At 40.0% G+C, this 19,293-nt stretch overlaps 1 protein-coding gene across 42 annotated transcripts in view; it reads left to right on the top strand.

Annotated features, from left to right (window-relative positions):
* Adgrl2 (adhesion G protein-coupled receptor L2) overlaps positions 1 to 19,293 on the top strand; it is a 170,181-nt gene that overhangs the window by 82,341 nt on the left and 68,547 nt on the right. For 41 of the 42 annotated variants that reach the window (XM_051195058.1, XM_051195240.1, XM_051195232.1 and 38 more), the window contains exon 3: positions 12,689 to 12,902. In XM_051195058.1, the coding sequence (XP_051051015.1) occupies positions 12,689 to 12,902 (214 nt within the window). Of the gene's footprint in view, positions 1 to 12,688; positions 12,903 to 19,293 lie in introns of those variants that run through there. The other variant, XM_051195251.1, reaches the window with a different exon arrangement.

The raw sequence follows: 19,293 nt of genomic DNA, 5'->3' as shown, positions 1-19,293 counted from the left end.
TATATATATATATATATATATATATTTGGCCTGGGAACCCAATCTGAAAAATCATTCAATGTGATAATTTTGTTTTGTTTTCTTGACAAGAATCTCATTTAGCTCAAGCCAGCCTCAGACTCAGTTTAGTAGATGACGATGACGACCTTAGCTCTTGGTTTTGCATGGTCCACTTCCAAACTGGTCAGACTCCACAATATTTTTTATCATGTTATTTAATATTATGGTATTTTCAAGGAGGAAAACATTCTCTTTTATCAATATCCTCTAAATCACTCTCCTATTGCGAGATATTACATAGTATTAAAATTTCCACTGTCTCCTTTTGTCCAAATTACTGTCAGATTGTTAGATTGTTTTTAGACTATATTATCATAAATGGGTTTTGGTAAGGATCTTTTCAGAAAGATTGTATGAGTTCATGATCTCAGAAATAGCTGAAGTATAGCATAAACATAATGAAAATGTGGGTAAATGTGATCTTAATTGCATTCAATTCCTATCCATGAAATAAAAGCAGCAAAAAATGGATTGATATATCTCCAACATTAAAAATGACTCAATGTGAAGCACTTAAATTATGAACCCAATTATTACAGTAAACAACCAGATCTTTGGTAATTTGATAGCAGAAAATGCAACCAAATTTGATTTTTTAAAAATTAGTTTTGTTCTTGACCATTAAATACAGTATTTTATTTTCATTTGCTACTTACATTTCTGGGCTTAGGGGGATGTTGGTGTTCATCACTGGGGAGCTAATCCAGGGTCTTGTCCAGGCTTTGTCCAGCATCTGGCCAGTAAATGACATCCCCAGCCATGCTTTTCCTTGACCTCATTTAAAGTGGATTCTCTTGCCATGTGTGGGAGCGGTGCCTGTAATTCATCACGGAGGAGGCAGAGGCAGGCAGATCTCTTCTAGCCTGCCTAGGCCACACACACTGAGTCCCAATCTCACAGAACAAGCAAACACAAACCCCAAACGGAAAACAATGAAGCACAGATACTCTGACTTGTTGGCACTTTCCTATAATCATTTGACCTGGTGGTCTTTGTTCAATGCTTAGAGTTCAGATTTCCCTACTCCAGGTCTGTATACAGCACTCCACATCAAGAGACAGTTGTCCGTTTGTTGGGAGATGATGCCAGCTTGTATTTCATAAAGAGGATTTCATTGTAATTTCAAAGGCAGAGTCACCCTATGTTAGTTTGTCATTGGCTGCTACTTAACAAATGCATAGTTTAATGAATGTGGTGTGTGGGACATGGGATGAGAATTACAACAGTAAACATTTGTGGTTGCTTATCTTCATTTATGATGAATTGAAACTTGGGCAATACTTTTAGGTGAACTACATTTTAAACCATCAGTCTGTACTCACTGGATTAATTCAGTATCATGCCTGGTTCTCAAAAGAAGGTACCAAAATACTGGTGCTATATTTTTAAATAGATAGAGATTCTAAACCAAGCAACACAACTTCTTGTTCAGAAGTTTTGTTGGCCTGAAATAGTTAACTCAACTTAGACCCAAACCCTTCAGTTACAACTCTACAGATCATGAAATGAATACATCAGAAGGTAGACATTTTTAAAAATGCACCGACCCATCTGACCACCTTCCAATACACTTTGCTTAGGGTTTTGGTCAATAGATCTTGTTCTTATTTAGCTGTGTGAGAAATTTCAACACCAATCATAGTGCTTTGTTATTTTTAATCTCTCTGTACTCATTATCAAATATCAATATCAGCTATCAAAACAAATTGGTATCAAGTATCCTGTGAGAAAAGACTTAACCATTCCTATGCTATTTGTAATTCATTTGAAAAGTGGCCCAAAAATATGTTTCTGGCTTTGTAAAAGGCTAAGATGGCTGTCTGTGTCAGGACAGTGCCCCTGTATTGGATCTGCCACCATGCTGCCTCTTTCTTCTGGATGGTTGCCTTTTGATATCAGAGAGGCCCCATGATGCTTAAGGTTTTATGACCTTACAATCACAGATGATAACTGTGGTGTTGCAGATTTGCAGAATTTGAATGGTATCTTTAAAACTTCATCCTTTCCTCAAAGTGTAAATGAACCTCAAAGGTTCAGAGATGATACCCAGAGCCACTAGAATGTCAAAGCCACTGTATTGTCATTTAGGAAATGACACCTGCATCCCACTATGGGGTTGGTTTCTCTCCACAATTACAGTTCCATTCTTGGCTTCTAGAGTGACTTGTGCATTAGGTGGGCTTCCTTCAGGGTGTGGAAATAAAGGTCTTGCCTATAGCCAGTTTGTTAATTTATTTAATGTATTCTAGAGTGTTCTACAGGGCAAATTAGCATGGGCCAAGTACACAAATACATCAGGAATAAATGAGTGAGCAGTAAAATGCTTGTTTCTATTTCATTTTATTTTTTAAATAAATTTTAGATATTTGTTTTTTGTTAGCATACAGAACAATGCGTTTTACTGTAGCCAATTCTTGCTTTGTGTTTTGGATTGGCAATGACTGGTGCATTCCTTTTCACTCGTTGGTGTATCCTGGCATTTTTAATTATTTTGCAAGTGTCATCAAGAAGACTGCTAGCACAGCAGCTACAGTGCTACCGTGTGCGTGTGTCATATCACTGCTTTGGTTTCTCTTCCCCATCCTGTAGGACTTTCTTTGTATCTGTTTGTGATGCAAGCATCACCTCCCATCCAAAAGAAACCCACACCTTGATAGCAACTGTTCATGTGTTAAACTTTTATGCATGTATCATCAGCAACCAAAATAGAAACACTGTTCTGAGGACATGAAACATTCACCATTTTCTGGGTCTCAGAAGTTAATTCTTTCAGTTGAGGACAGGCATATGCAGGCCTTTCCTTACTCCCCGATTAGAATCCAGTTGGAAGTCTTCCTCTGGGCAGAAGAGGCTTCTCTGTTGTCTTCAGTAGTATTAATCTGTTTCCTTTTTTCAAAGGGAAAAAGTTAGATACTCCTTTTCCATTTTAGGGAAAACAGTGTCACTTTAAAAGGAACTGAGAGCTAAGCTGGTCGTGGTGATCTAAGCTTGTAATTCCAGGAATCCGGGGGTGGGGGGGCGTGGGGATGGGTAGGGTCAGGAAGAGACTAAGTTCAAGGGTCGACACTGCTACATAGTGAGCTTGGGAACAGCCTAGAATCCGAGACTTTGTCTCAAAGAAAACCCCACAAATAAATGAATGTGTGTAGGATGAAAAGATGAGACCACTCAGTCCTTTAGTGGAAAAAGAAGTTGATGGCTAGTTCTCTTTCCTTTCAGTGACAAATGATTGGAAGGGGTAACTGCCAAAGTAGGGTTCCAGCTGGATTAATTTCCTGCAGAACCTGTCTGGCCTGGGAGCTCACCTCTATTAGGAGGGTTGTTTGAGTCAGCAGTGGCTGACTGCAGGCCCCTTAGGATTCCCTCCCTCCCTGTTCAGGATGCAGAGAAAAGAGTGGGTGGGTGGTTTCACTGCAGTTTCACAGTTGTTAATGCAGATTCTGGGATCCACACTAATTGGCTCCCTTAGAGATACTTTCCCCGACCAAAAGTGGAACTGCTTCACACCTTGAGAGTTTGTTGTTGCCTCATAAAAGTTCATTGATGAAAAAAGCCCTGCATTAGGTTACAGTATTGTTACCGTCGAGACCCATGTGAGATCCACCTCTTAAAAAAAAAAAAAAAAAAGGAATTGTGATTTGTAGCTTTCTGCCTTTTTTCTTGAATTAAAAAAAATATTGTTTAAGTACAGCAGGAGGATAGAGTAATCCTTCAAGTCTGTGTTCCCTTTGATCTGGGAGACCAGCCGGAAGTATAGTTGAAGTGGATGCTAATGAAGTTACAAGAAAGGAATGGACTCTTGGTTAGTCTGCTTGGATGAGGGTACCATACTGGATGCATGAATATATTTCACATTTCTGTATTCTTGCTTCTTATTTCATTGCTTTTAAGAACAAATGGTTCTCCAAGTCTGGGTAGAATTAATGGGATTCTGATAACAAAGAGGTAGAAAAGGGAATTGTGAAATCGATTCCATTCATTGGGGAGATGTGGCAGTCCCTACTTGAGATAATAAATTGTTTTTCATTACTTATTCTGTAATTATTTTCTAGTTTCGTTGTTGACAGTGCATGAATTATACAGGTGCTCTTGAGAACTTTCATTTGGTTGCACGAAGTGAACGACTTGGGAAGCTTTCCTTACTAATGGATGCTAACTCTTCAGTAACCTTTAGCTAGCTGGAAACAGACGTTGTGGTGAATATTTTCTTTCCTTGAAAAGAAACAAGATTTGCCTTTATGTAATGAAGGCAAGGGTTGACTATCTTTGATCCCCAGCTGCTGATCCTTCAGTAGGCTTAGTGTGCAGAGAATGAGTTCGATGCAGACCCTCTTCCCCAAGGAGACACCTCCCTCTATGTCAGTTAAGCAGACACAGGTTCATAAGCATGTTTATTCAGGTGTGTCCCTGTTGTCCATGAGAGAACTAGGGCACAGTAGGTGCTGTGTGGATATCTATGCCTGAGGTCAGACTGTCCTTTCTGGTCGTCAAGAATGTTGGACTGGTTTTGTTTGTTTGAATTCCTTTTCCTTTGTTTTTGAAGCAGGGTTTCAGGTAGCCTGGGCTGACTTCCAACTGAATGTGCAGCTGAGCATGGCTTTGAACTTCTGATTCTCCTGCCTCTTCCCTTGCTGGGCAAATACCCTAGTAACTAAAGTGTGAGGCAGGCCCTGGGGTGTTGGACTCAGAGCTTCCTGTGTACTGAGAAAGGAATTTACCAACCAAGCTATAGGTTATGGAAACACCATAGTACTGAGAGCCTTAATACAGAGACTTAATATGAAATCCATTGGCACTGTTTCTGGAGCAGACTGGAATTAAGGAAGTCTGCCTTTGTGAACTTTGGGGAAGTGAGGGTTGCATGCTGAGACTCTTAAAAACACCTCTTCCTGTGGCTTATGTTATTTTTGTAGACATCCTTGCTGGGAGCTTTTCCTTTAAAGTTCAGGATTAAACCTGTCATGTTTTATAACATAAACTGCTGTGTTTTAATGACACTTGTGAATTATTACTCATTGGTGGATAATTTGGAAGTTTTTAAGAGAGGGGGATCAATTTCTTTCTAATAAGTGCTGTAATCCCAGGTGTTTTGAAGGAGTCAAACTGGATTCTTTTCTCAGAATATTGAGAGGGCTTTCCAAGTGCTGCTATTTAACCTAACAGCTGGAGGGGTTCTGACACTTAGACCTTGAACTATCTAGAGGGCCAGAAGAATTAGTGACACTTCACAAAGATCAGGGGGTTTGCCCTGTGTAGTTTATGTAATTTGATTTTCCAATTTTTTTATTATGCATTTATTCATTTTAAGTTTTGTTTTTGTTTTCAAGACAGTTTCTCTGTGTAGTCCTGGTTGTCTACCTAGCTCTGTAGACAAGGCTGGCCTCACAAAGATCTGCCTGTCTCTGCCTCCCGAGTGCTGGGATAAAAGGCATGCACCACCACTCACCTATTTTATGTTTTTTAAAAAATATGTTCCCAAAGTTAATTATAGCAGTTTTGAATTTAAATTGACTTTACTTCAGTTTTTTTTTAAAGTAAACTTTTTTTTTGAAATACTTATAATTTTTAAATATCCAACTGAATTTTTATCCAAAATAAGCAGCTCAAATGACATGGGCTGTGAAAACAAGGCCAAAGGTTTCATACTTGCCATGTGTCACGGTTTAGGCCTCTCACAACACACTTCAAAGGAATTGTATGTCAATGGGTACAGAAACCTTGGTGTCTCAGTTTGATAGATACTCCCTTTTTAAATGCATATGTATTCATCTCCTTCCCCTCTCTTTCGCTCACTCCCCCCCCCCCGTGTGTGTGTGTGTGTGTGTGTGTGTGTGTGGTGTGTGTGTGTGTACACATATGCCACTCGTGCCTTGGAGGTCAGAGAACAACTTTCGGAAGTGGAGGATAATTTTTGTAAGTCAGTTTTCTTTTTCTCATAAGTGGGTCCCAGATATTGAACTCAAGACTTCAGGTTTCTCAGCAAATAGCCATATCATCATGCCTGATAAAGTTATTTTAAACATTGTAGTAGTCCAGAAACTGATACAGTATTGAGCTCCCACAATCCTACAAGAAATCGTCTCTAATACCCTGTCTTTGTATGTCAAAAGTTTTATTATGTGCTTGGGATTTCCTTGACACCATGAATATGCAGAGGTAAACTGACTGCTGAACTATTAGTGAACTAATTGCTCTTTGAGCCTTGCTTTGAGCACTCTTTCATTGCAGGAAGAGGCCTCATTAGCATATGCAAATGGAAGTAATTCAGAGATTTCATAGGCCAGAAGTAGTAATAATTGGTGGCCAGAATTAATGTCTCAGTGCAACTTGAAGTCACAGCCCCAGTTTCATGGAGGTCCCTGAAAATCAAAAGCCACTGTTCTGACCAGGACCTGAACACAGCATGAGCAGAACCATCCATGGCAGGGGTTAGTTCAGAGTAACTAAAAGTAGCAGTACCAGAGAAGTTGAGATTTTTATACTATAGCTATCAAGAACCTGTTTATAGGCATAATTCCTGCAGAAATGTGTACAAGGCAGAAGAGAGACAAGGTAGAATTGCAAAGTGTTTGTTATCACCTGCTTCAAGCCGAGCAGTATGCTATTTGTTGACAAAGCACCATATTATCTTGCAAAGATGCTCAGGAAGGATGTGACAACCGGTGTTGGCATTCCAGTTCTGACCTTGCAGGTTCCCAACTCGGCAGCACACCTGTTACTGGGGGCTGCCTCCTAAATACAGATGAGTTCAGACTCAAGTCCCTGCACCTGTTGCCCAGAGGTATTTACTCCAATTACTAGCCTAAAGCAGGGAGAGTTATTGCTTGGCGTTTTATAGCTTGGGGGGAAGAAACTGTCTTTGCAGAATCATTTGTTCAGAGAAGAGAAACAGAGCAAAACAGTTCATTTCACTCTAAGCGCCGCTCTTTGGCAGTACCCACATTTACACAGCACCAAGATGCAGTATTGATTTTTTTTTCCCCTCACAGAAGCCTCCCACTAGTCCTTCCTTCAATTGTCAGCATTGTGAGATGGATTGTGTTACACTTTGCTGGTTGGAATGCTTTTTTTTTTGGAGGGTGGTGGTCATTGAAGTGAAAATAGGTTGCAAGTACAACTAGGAATAAAAGTGTAGTTACAGGGCTTTAATTTAGGGATTTCATGGTGTTGAAAGTGTGGCCATGTAACTGAGGAATTGCCAACCACACACAGTTTTGCTTTCGATTCCTGCTCACTCCCCCCCCCCCCAAAGCCTGACAGGACACAGTAGGCGTAACTATGACTTCCATAGCGAGAGCTACTGCTGATGGGTGTCATGATGTCAGGAAAGTAACCTGTCAGAGCATCCTTCCAGCATGTGGAATGATGGGAAACTTAAATCTTAACTTAGCTTCTGTTTATTCCTCCGTAAAACAGTGACCTTAATAGTTTTCATCAATAAGGGTGTTTGAAGGATCATTAGCCATTAAACATTTGAAATATCTTCAGAGGGGTTTCTGACTGTGATGAGATAAAATTCTCAGCAATGGCCGTTTGAGGCTGTGGAACTGAACCAAAGCCAGATAGCCAATGGGTGAGCACTTGTTTGTGAAAATTTGCTGAACTTCACCAGGAACAGTAGGACCCCACATCCCTCGAGCATGAAGCATCCTCTTACTCCATCTCTTCTTCCTGCACTCCAGTAGCATTTTTGCAGGATAACACTGTTCTTTTGAAGCTGTGGCTTTGCTGCAAGTAGACTTGACTGGGTTTGGAGTTAAGGGCAGAAATCACAGCCCAGTGCTGTTGTCAGCGAAAGTACCAGTGGGGGGGGGCACTAGGTCCCTAGCTCCATCTGATTGTGTTTTCAGTGGAGAGGACAGCGCAGACATACATACTCAAATGTCCAGTAAGCAAATCCTGGGAACAATAGGGACTGTATCGTTTCTATGCATGCTTGACTAGCTAGGAAGAACAATGTGGGGGGGCAGAGAGAGGGGAAGAGGAAAGGACATGGTAGGAAGGAGTCTTCATGGCTGACTTCAGAAGGCCTTAATGGTGTTTTCTCCCCCTCAGACCAGCAGAGTGTAGAGATACTCCCAAGGGGTCCTAGCTTCTATTCAACATTTGTGCTCAGTCATTGGTTGTCCACTAAGCTACACACAGAGATGGGTGATCTCTAGCAATCCAGGCTGAGGAACTAGAACAGTGAACAGAGACAAGGTAATGCACACCAAGGAACAGTCAGGGCTACAGAGCTGTACTAGAACCAGAGAAAGTATAACAGAGGGATGAAAAACTAAATTCAGAGTTGCCAACACAATATTGTCTAAAAGACACAGCTTTCAACAATAATTTTATGAGAAACACAAAGAAGTTGACCCCATACTGAGGAGAAAACACATACAGTGGAAGCCGCCTTAGATAGAGGCCCAGATGATAGATTCAGCTGGTAAATATTTCATAGTAGCTATTATGGATATGTTCAAAGATTAGAATAAAACCATATTAGAGAATTAAGAGGAATTATGATGACAGAGTTAACAAATATATGGTCTCATTAGAGAAATAAAACTATTTTTCAAGGACCTTAGAGACAGTTCTTGGCACACCTCCCTTCTATCACTGATGTAAGCAAATTCGTGTTTTCCTGTACAAATACACTTGTCTCAGTTTCCTCTACTCCATGGGTCTGGAGTAGAGCTGCTACCATGTCCTCTTAGGAGTTCTTACCATGACTCTTCGGGCAGGGTCACATTCAGTGATCAATGGCCACTTATGAATAAAAGTGACTTCATGGGAAGGAAGAATGACATTAGGAAATGAAAGCCATACCCATGATGATTTTATTGGTAAGTCAGGAACAAAAAGGGTAACTATTTTTGTTTATCCCAGGAATGTGATTTTTGTCATTTGTTGTCTTTGTTTAATGAAATCCCTGAGTTTTACTGAAGCTGTTCTAACTTTCTGGGACCATACATGGCAGGTGTCAGAGGTCAACATTTATTCAAGTTTATGTAAGCAACATGAAATGACTAAAGAAGGCACAAACCACAAGTTCTTAAAGATGTTCATAAAGTTTTCTATAATTGACACCTGTGTGTTTTTCTCTCCCCACCAAGGCTTTGGTTAAAACAGCAACCCTCTCTAGTTCATAAAACACTTTGGAGAGTTTTCTTGTGACAGTACCTATTATCTGCATTGTCCCACCAAACTGCATCCAATGCTTGATGTCCGTAGCTTAAGAAGTAGAGTGTATGCTTTATTAGTTGTGAGGCACTGGGAAAAAAAAATGTTGAAACATCATGCAAGTGGTTAAAAGGATGTGTTTGTTTAGACACTTAACCTGGGAAAAATCTTACATAATTTTTAACTAATTTTATTTGTTCAGAAGAGGAAGTGAGAATTTAGAAAAATATAGGGCTTTATTGGCTCAAGTTTTCAAGATCACCCAGGCAGACAGACAGACAGAAAGACACACACACACACACTCAGTGCCCATTGTTATTTTTGTATGAATGCATTTAATCATTATGTACGATCCCTCAAGTACCATTTTCTTTATGATTCTGTACCACTCCTTGATGCTGTCTGCATATGTACACGGTAGTGGAATTGTGATTAAGAACCTTAACCAGAGTCTAGCAGGAAGACATGTGTGAAAGATGAACATCATGTGTGACCATTGTGCATGCTAGTAAAGACAAAGCTCAAAGGAAACAGTGAAGAGCTAGAACTTGGCAAAGAGATGATTTATGATCTGAAACAAAAGACATTGTAGTCTCATTAAGTAAACAGTATTTGCTGTAGCAAACTCCTAGGTTCTTTGCTGTGGAAACACCAGACCCCTATCCCCTTCCTCCTGTGGATTCTATACTGCACACCTCCTAAATTATTAAAGAATGTTCTCTTACCTGACTATTTTGGGTGACCATGATGTAGGCTGTAAAATTGCCTCTGTGTTAACAGAACAGCAAGACACTGAGCTACTTGGCTCCCTGAGTAGCGTTCACAAGCAGAAGAAAATTCACTTAGATCCATACCTACACTTCTGCTTACTGACAAATACCAAAACTAAAGGGCACAGCCTAGAAATCACACAGCTTTGTAGTCACAAGTGTGAACTATGCTCCAAACCACTCTTTTAATAACATGTTCTAATGTGCCTAAGATTTTCTAATAATATGATTCTCATAATATGATTTCTAATAATATGATTTATTCTGTTTTATTATGGAAGTATGCTTGGAAATCACCACTGCCCTTAAAGTAGGTTGCCCTCTAAAATTTTATTGATATCAGTTGTTTGAATTTGCACATTGTTTTCCCCAGAAATAAGAGCTTGTGAAGCCATACATGCAGTTTTAGTAAAGTTATTTCTAAATACGGGACCAGAAAAGGGGTCATATGTATCTGACCTTGTAAGGGAAGAAATACCCTTTGTATATTTGTTCAGGTAACTGTTTTGTCTTGAGTAGTCAAGTTTTATTCCCATGTATCATCCTTGATAATTGCATGTATCTCTGTGTCCAATATTCTCATATTATTATGGACCTTAGGAGGAACTTGACAGGTTTTGGGATTGCCATACCTCCTAAAATGTTTGTGTTCTAAGCTATATAATTGTTTTATCCCTCTGGAGTCTGGAGGATTGCTTTTGTGCTGTTCTATGAATATGTGGTACAGGAACTGTTTTGTAGGATGAGACACTTCTTGTTGGCTTTGAATTAGTGAGGGCATAGTACATACAGTACAGACAAAGAAAGGTTTACCATTGTGTGCTGACCCAGACACACCCCACACTCTGGCCTGGTTTATAATTTGAAGTAGTTTTTTCTGCCTCTTTCAGGGATTTACCTGTAATTGAACTATAGGAGGTAAGCCACATAATACAGAGTAATTAAAACAATACAGATAAGGTGGTAAGGCAGGCTAAGCATGGTGGTTCACACCTTTAACCCCACTACTCAAGTGGTTCAAGGCTAACCTCATTACAGACCAGCGAGAGCTACAGAATGAGACCCTGTCTCCAAAACAAACAAACAAACAAACATGACACATTAAAGTTATTAAAGGAATGTTGTAGACAGTGACAAGCAAGCAAATGGATTGGGACTTCAGGCAACACCTGAGAGGTTGTTGCTATGGTGACCCATCCCCAGGTAGCTCACCAGGCTAGTGCAGCTAGCGCCCCCTTGTCTTTCTCCATTACCTGATTTCAGTCCTTCAGTGTCTGTTTCTGACCATTGGCCCATGCTCTAGTACTAATTCATGGGGTCTCTGGTTTGGGATTTTGGCCTAGATTAGGCTGGACAGGTGGGTCAGAGGATAAGGGTCTTTGTCACACAGGCTTAATGACTTGAGTTAAACTCTAGATCCCACATAACTACAGAAGGTTGTCCTCTGCCCGCCACTCATGTGCCCATAGTGCATTGGTCATGTACCCCAGCATGGACATGACTTTTGTTGACTCGATATTCCTTTCTAGCACACAAACCAGTTGTGTCATGTGAAGTTCATACAGCACTTGTTGGTGGTCCTTATTGAAATGGGTTGTCTCAGTGTCTATGAATGAAAAATGTGTCCTAGTATTTATTATTGTTGTTAACTATCATAGTTATTTTAGGAAGGGCTTCTTTTTTAAAATTTTAAATACTTTTTCTTATTTTACATATCGATCCCACTTCCCTCTACCTCCCACGTCCCCCACAGACTTCCCCATCCCATCCCCCATCCACTCCCCAGGGAGGGTGAGGTCTTCAATGAGGAATCATCAAAGTCTGTCAAATCATTTGGGGTAGAGCCTAGGCCGTCCTCTGTGTCTCTAGGCTAAGAGAGTATCCCTCCATGGGGAATGGGCTGATGGAGTTCCTACACTGCGGATACGTCCTGGTTCCATTGTCAGGCACCATGGACTGCCCAGTCCTCCTAACTAACACCCACATTCAGGGGGTCTGGGTTGGTCCTATGCTGGTTTCCCAGCTGTCAGTCTGGGGTCCATGAGCTCCCCCTTTTTCAGGTCAGCTGTCTCTGTGGGTTTCTCCAGCCTGGTCTTGATCCCTTTGCGCATCACTCCTCTCTCTCCACAACTGGATTCCAGGAGTTCGGCTTAGTGTTCAGTTGTGGGTGTCTGCTTAGGAAGAGCTTCTTATATAAAGTAGTTTTATGACAATGATTCTGACAATAATTAATATGTGTAAATTAAGAATGGGACACTAAGGCTGGTGTAAGGTTGTCTTACTTCTGTACACTTGTGATATTTCTTCATTTATTAGATGTTTAGATATTAATATAACTGACAAGTGTTCGTGAAGTCAACTAAATTTGTCATTTTTATTTGAAATTACCCAACAAAAGACATTGACTTATATTTATACTAGATTATAGGGAAAATGACTTTTAAAGATAATTTTAAGATGTCTAATAAGGATGATGGGTCCAGATAAAGATGCAAAAAAAAAAAAAAAAAAACTCGAAGTAACCTTTAGAATGAGAATTAAGAATAAATTAGTTAATTAAGAATAAATACATGGATTCCTGACATCTCTTGATTCTAATGAATCATGTCTCTTGAAGATGTCTTGTAGAAATGATCTGTTTAATACATGAGTTAAGCCTTGACATCTGTTTTGATTTCCTTTACTTTTAGGGTTCAGCAGAGCAGCCTTACCATTCGGGTTAGTCAGAAGAGAACTGTCCTGTGAAGGGTATTCTATAGACCTTCGATGTCCAGGCAGCGATGTCATCATGATTGAGAGTGCCAACTATGGTCGGACAGACGACAAGATCTGTGATGCGGACCCCTTTCAGATGGAGAACACAGACTGCTACCTCCCTGATGCCTTCAAAATCATGACTCAGAGGTAGATATGTGTGTACACATGCCTTGTTTTAGCAGTTAAAGTTAGTGTCTTTCCAAAGTGAACAGATTCTGCCTATAGCCAAGCTTGTGAATGAAACTGTTAGATTTTTACTCACTAATATTAATATCCACATTATATTATTTTTCTGCAATGTTTAAATCTGCATACCACCTTAATATAAAAGGCAGAATGTATAGGATTCTAGAAAACAAACGTTTATTTCATATACCTTAAAATAAAAAGGAAGATTTCAAATGTAAGTGTGTTTCTCAGGACTCCAGAAATTTGAAGTACTTTTCTGTACTCACAAAGAATGCTTTTATATCTGGAACTTTGTCAGTAATTGTTCGTTATCCATATTTTGTTTGCAATGAGTTTTTAAAGTAGTTTATTTTCACATCAAATTGAATGGAAATGTTTCCATGTAACCCCGCTCTGTGAGTGCGTATGTTAGTGTGTGCCTGTAGATTTTGGTGTGGACTTGTGTTTTCAGCTTATGTTGATAAACACCCAGGAGTGCAACTATTGGGGTGTATACTAAAAGTCCATGCACATTTTTAAGAAAACTCTATTTGGGTTTGGTGTTGCTTACCTATAAATCCTGGCACTTAGCAGGCTGAGGCTGGAGTTTTAGGCCATTCTGTACTTCATGGAGAAATCCTGGCCCCTGCCAAACTTCTTCTCACCTACCTCTCTAACGGTGTGGGGAGTGAGGGGCTGGGGGTTGGGAACTCTACAAACTGTCTTCCAAAGCAGCTGCTTTGTGGTATTCCTTCTTTACAACCAAAGAACGGGCAGGATTGTTGCCCCACACGTTCCTTAGCATTTAGTGTTGGCGGTGTTTGAATGTTGGTCATCTCATAGGCATCTTCTTGTTTCTGTTTGTAACTCCTTAATGATGCACAATGTGGAACTTCTTCCCATGTGCTTATTGCTTTCCCTGTGTGTTCCCTGAGATAGCATCTATTAGTTCTTAGGCACCCCCCTACCCCCACACAACTAAGGCTTCATGTTTAGTTTTAAGAATTCTTTGTACGTTTAAAATGGAAACTACTTTCCCAGTTATGTCATTTGTAAATGTTTTCAACATGTAGCTGGCTTTTGTTCTGTGCTCTTGGTCCTTAATCTTAAAAGCCACACAGAACAAAAAGGACAGATGCAAGTTCAGAAGCATCTGTGGTCCTGCGTGTTCTCATGGGATTGGAGATTAAATCCTTCCAAACAGCTAAGTGACCTGTGATGTGTGTGAACAGCTTTACCTTTAGCCACAGCCGCAGGGAAGGTTATGGGTTTGGGGCATTGCTGCCCATGTATCAGATGGGCTGAAAATGAGATGCAATGTATATTTCTGAATGAGAGCATCTGCCCTCGTTAACATAATCTGATGCGAGTCTGTAATTCAAGCAAATCTCCCCCCTCATTACTTCATGCATTGCTCGAGATGATTCTGAGGATAAGGTGAAAAGCAGAAAAATATTTTCTTTGCAATTTGTAATTGAGTAAATAACTTTTGTTCACAATTTGGAAAACTGAAGTTCAAGGCCATATAAAGTGGGATGGCAATTAGTGTTCAATGCACTATTATTTGTGTTAAGTGTGCACATCATAGATTGGTCTTCTACTGTATGTAAAGAATTGTAATTAAGTCTGCAGGAGTATAAAAGAGGCATTCACACAGATGTCACAGAATACCTGAATACCTGGGTTGAAGTGTAATCTGACAACATCTGCCTCATTGAATTTGAGCATTGTTAATTCTCTGCGCCCCCCTCCCCCAACTAAGTCCCAGTTGATTAATGACACCAAGTAGATAGATGCTCTTCAACGTAGCATGGTCATGCTCCCCAATAAATTTCTAACTCAGATACATAGCTCGATAGGAACTGAGGTATGCTGCTGTTCATTGTGAGCGAGTGTCTGCATATCTCTAGTCAAGGAAGAGATCAAAATTCGAGTTTTTCAAACGTGTTTGCTTTTGCAACATGGTGAGGTTGAAGAAAACCCTTACCTGAGTATTGTGAGTTCAGGTGAGCCTGCATTAGACACAAGGCACCCATCATTGTAAGTCTAGGTGAGCCCACATTAGACACAAGATGCCAGCATTTTAAGTCAGGGTGAGCCTACATTAGAGACAAGGCACCCAGCTCTTGGCATTGTGTATTTAAAACTTTGGTATTTGTGGCAGCTCAGTGAACATGGCTATATGTATATACACACAGTTGTTTGTTGCCATTGCAACCAACTGATTCGGCAGTAGCTCAGTTCCAGCACTGTTTTGTCCAGAGGTCTCCATTATTTAGACAGTAGTAAGTGTACTAAATGGACACCCAAGGGTCATACAATTTAGCATCATTATTACTTTTAAGTCTCGTTGGAGGAAAACCCTTGGTCTTTCCAGTCGTTGCTTCCCCCACTCTCTCCTGCTTCCCTTCCCTTCACAATATCATCGTGAAACTTCTGACTTCGTTAACAGATCACTCAGGAGAACAACAAGCTTTCTGTGTTGGGGTGGTAAGGACAAACACAATGGAAACATGTGATGTGACGGTATGAAAAGGACATGGGGGATGAAGGGGAGAGACGCAAAACCTGCTCCTTGATTGTCCATATCCTAAGAATATGTATTCTTAATAGGACGGATCGGGATGGAATGTATTGGGGTATATCTATTATCAGCAATTATAGGTAGATTTTCAAATGTAGAAACTGGCTAGCTAGATCTCTTTGAGGCACCATAGAACATCACAAAAGTCTTAAGAATTCCATCAGAATGGTCTAATTTTCAGTTCTTAATGAATTAGTATCAGGGATGTGAGACACCATCTTGGTTGTGTAAATTGTGTTTGATAAAGATACTTTTGTTTAAAGCCCATTTCCCAGATGAGGTGTGTAATATTAGAAGTCTAGCCCTTGAGAGGGCTACTGTTTAGTGTTCTACTTCATTTGGTAAAATGGGATCTCCTACTTGAGTATCCATAAGAGAAAATCTGGACCGTAACATAGGGATGCCACCATGCTACTACAAACAGATCCTGCTAACACATGGAACTTCTTTATGACAAGAGTTGCAGGTAAAGCATACTTCTGTTGAAACACGCCATGAGCTTACCCCCTGGCTATGTCCAAGGGACATGGATTCTGTGTATTTACTTCTGTCTTAGCTCCCCAGTAATTTGCTGTGTATAATAGGCAAGCCTTCCATACCCATAAAAATAATATGAGCATCCTCGCTTCCAATTCTTCCAGCTGAGAGACCCTAAACCCAGAGCACATTTCGCATATGTTGTTTCAGGTTTGGGGAGCTGTCTGTGCCCTGTGTATATTATGACACATTAGTAAGTAATCATTTCTCCATTCCTCTTGTTGGTCCATTTGTTCAGTGACAGTCATATGAAGTGAGACTCAGGAAGCAGGCCAGGGAGGAACAGAAACTGAAGAACTTATGGGTGACTACCTGTTTTCACAGAGCTAATAAAGCAGCAAAAGGTGGTTGGGAGTTAGTGCAAAGAGTATGTGGCAGGTCTGACTTAGGGGGTTGGTAATGCTCCTGCTCCTTGCTTACCAGATATGTGAATGTGTACACACACTTAGTACACAGCATATATCCACCACGTGTCAAGCTTACTGTTCTTGCGCTGGTGAACTTAACTACAGATGTAAAAAGCATACAAGATAAAACTTGAACTTATTTCCATTGGTCCTCACTGAAAGGGGACTTCCTTTCTGTTTGCTGCAGTACTTTAAATGGACTTAGAGATTGAGAAGATTTAAATTTGGGAAATGGATGTTGTTGACCTGTCTACCACCATCATCTTCAAATGATGTATGGGGTATTAGCAGAAATAGAGGAATAATTCCAAAAAGCTGCTAAAGTCCCATTTTTTATACTGTAGTGTTCTTGTGGTTTATAATTATTTAATCAGGAGAATGACAATTTGAACATAAACACTATATTGAAAAAGGGAAGACAAGATTGAGGTGATTTCAAAAACATTTTCATAGCAGGAGCTTGTAAGTACCCAATTCATTGTATGTCAGTATGTGAATCATAAGGGAATCTGTCATATTTGACTGGTGTAGTGGAAAGTACCATAAGAAAACCAAGGAAATAGTGTTTTTGCAGCTGGATTCTCAGCGAGTGATTATTTTGCACATAGAAACAGTTGAGTCTGAAAACACAAAGCCTCGAGTAGTTTACTGAATTTTTCCATCTATAAGCTCTCAAAAAACGAGACGTTGAATAGTGTACCATTTTTATTTCTTTAACACAGAAAGCTTCTTTTTGGAAAGCTCAAATAGAAACACTAGAAATTCTTCCTTGAGTTGCAAAGCTACCTTTTTGCGTACGGTGAGGGACCCCGATATTTCTCAGCTACTGTTGTGTTTGTTTTGCATGCCAGCCTTTGCATTCTTGCCTTATGCTGTTACCACCTCATCAGTTAAGAGTCAGGGAACTGGGTTTCCATTCCAGATCATGAACATGAAATTACTGTTACTCTGTTTTCTGTTTTCCCAGTCATTTAAAAGAGTGAACAGTACCTGTATTAATAACTACAAGTAATGTCCACTTTGTATGATTATCTTTAAAATACTCTTAGTAGTTCATCCTAAAAAGGTTGAATTAAATTCCTCTGTCGAGAAGATTTATTTATACTTGAATAGATTATTGAACAGTCACCATTGCAGATAATGGTGATTCTTTTAACAGTCTTTGAAAATAATTCTGGGGACAGATTCACATCAAACAGTTACAACTCTTTCAAGTCAGGAACATAAAGATTTCTGCTCTACTCTAAAGTTTTGGTCAATAAGCAAATTACAGTTTTGCAGGAGGTTCTGAATGTCTACCATAGTTGGGTGTGGCCTGCTCAGCATCCTAAACCTGAATGTGCAGCATTGTCTGTGTGTGCTGGTGCAGCTGGTAGGAAGACTGTGCTGTGTTCTCTCTCTACTGCCTGGCAGAGCGATTGTCAGGTATCCTCTGTTGGAGAACTGCTAGGCTGTGGTGTCTCCTTAAATAGACTTGTTGAATACCAGGCTGTCAACACAGCGGGAAGGAGACTCTCTGCCTCCACTGCCATTCATCACACTTGGTGAATCGAATCAGCGTCTTTGCTTGTGGACAGCACATTTCCATTGCTGCAGGCAGATTCTTCCCATGTGTTTTTGAAACTGATGACATGGTACCATTTCTTCCCTTTTTAAGTATTAAGAGCCTTTGAGAAAGGTGGAGGGAACTACTTGGCACAGAGGTAAGAACCATCAATTGTGTGTTGAAAGATTAATTCCTTAGCGAATTTTGTTTTCACATCTTTTTGCCGTTGTTTTTGTTTTTCTGGGCCAGGGTTTGACTGTGTACCCCTGGCTCACTTTAAGTCCTCAGTCTTATTGCTCCAATGCCTCCACCTCCACCATGTACAAAAATTACAATCTCTGACTTTTCACAGCTGGAGATGAACGTTTATTTTTCAATAATTCTGAAGTTTTATTCTGTTACTTAAAGTTGATGAACTTACTTATTTTCAAATATACTAATAGATATCAATTGTATATGAACTATTTAAACAAAGGAGAATGCAAGTGGGTGTGTGTGCGTGTGCGCTCACACACACACACACACATAAGAAGTGATAAATATCAAAGCTGAGACATTAGAAGAATCCATTAAAATGCAACCAGGGTTGTGGCAGACTTCATGATTATAGATTTCTGTTGGCGTGTAGGCTACTTGGCATAAGATCTTCTTGGCCTTTATAATGATCAATCAGTCTTCATAGAGAGACCCTGTGTCCATCCACATCAGAGCGCTTGGAAGATGTATGTATGTATGTATGTGTGTATGTGTGTATGTATGTATCTACACACACACACACATACTTGGTACACATTTACTTTATAGACAACAATAAGCTTTATTCATGCCTTTCTCAAACCTTGAGGTCTCTTCCATGGTAACAATATTTTGATATCAGTAAACTTAGTTCTGTATGTCTGTTGATGTTTTGTGTGATTAGGGAGTTGGTACGCTCCATCTTCAGTGTAAGTGCTTGCTAGCTGGGATTACTCATGCTATCCCATAGGCTCTAAGCTTGCAGCTTCTGAGAAACTGCATTGATGCCATATACTGCTTATCCCAAGTCTATCTGTGCTGCAAGGTTCATCATCAACCTTTTATCCATTAGTATAGAGTGCATATGGGGAAAAATAAACAACTTAGAAGCTACTAACTTGCCATTTCTTTGCGAAATATACTGTTTATTTTCTGTGTCATGGTGGTGGGTTCCAGAAATTCTACTATTGCTCTTGGCTGAATTCGTTTATATACAACTACTTGGAATTACCTGTTTGTAGGTTTGAGAGTTGCTAATACAGATCCTTGAATCTTAGTGCA

Source organism: Phodopus roborovskii, unplaced genomic scaffold (genome assembly GCF_943737965.1).
Source record: "Phodopus roborovskii unplaced genomic scaffold, PHOROB, whole genome shotgun sequence".
Classification (NCBI taxonomy): Eukaryota; Metazoa; Chordata; class Mammalia; order Rodentia; family Cricetidae; genus Phodopus; species Phodopus roborovskii.
This window is presented reverse-complemented; position numbering and strand designations above follow the sequence as displayed.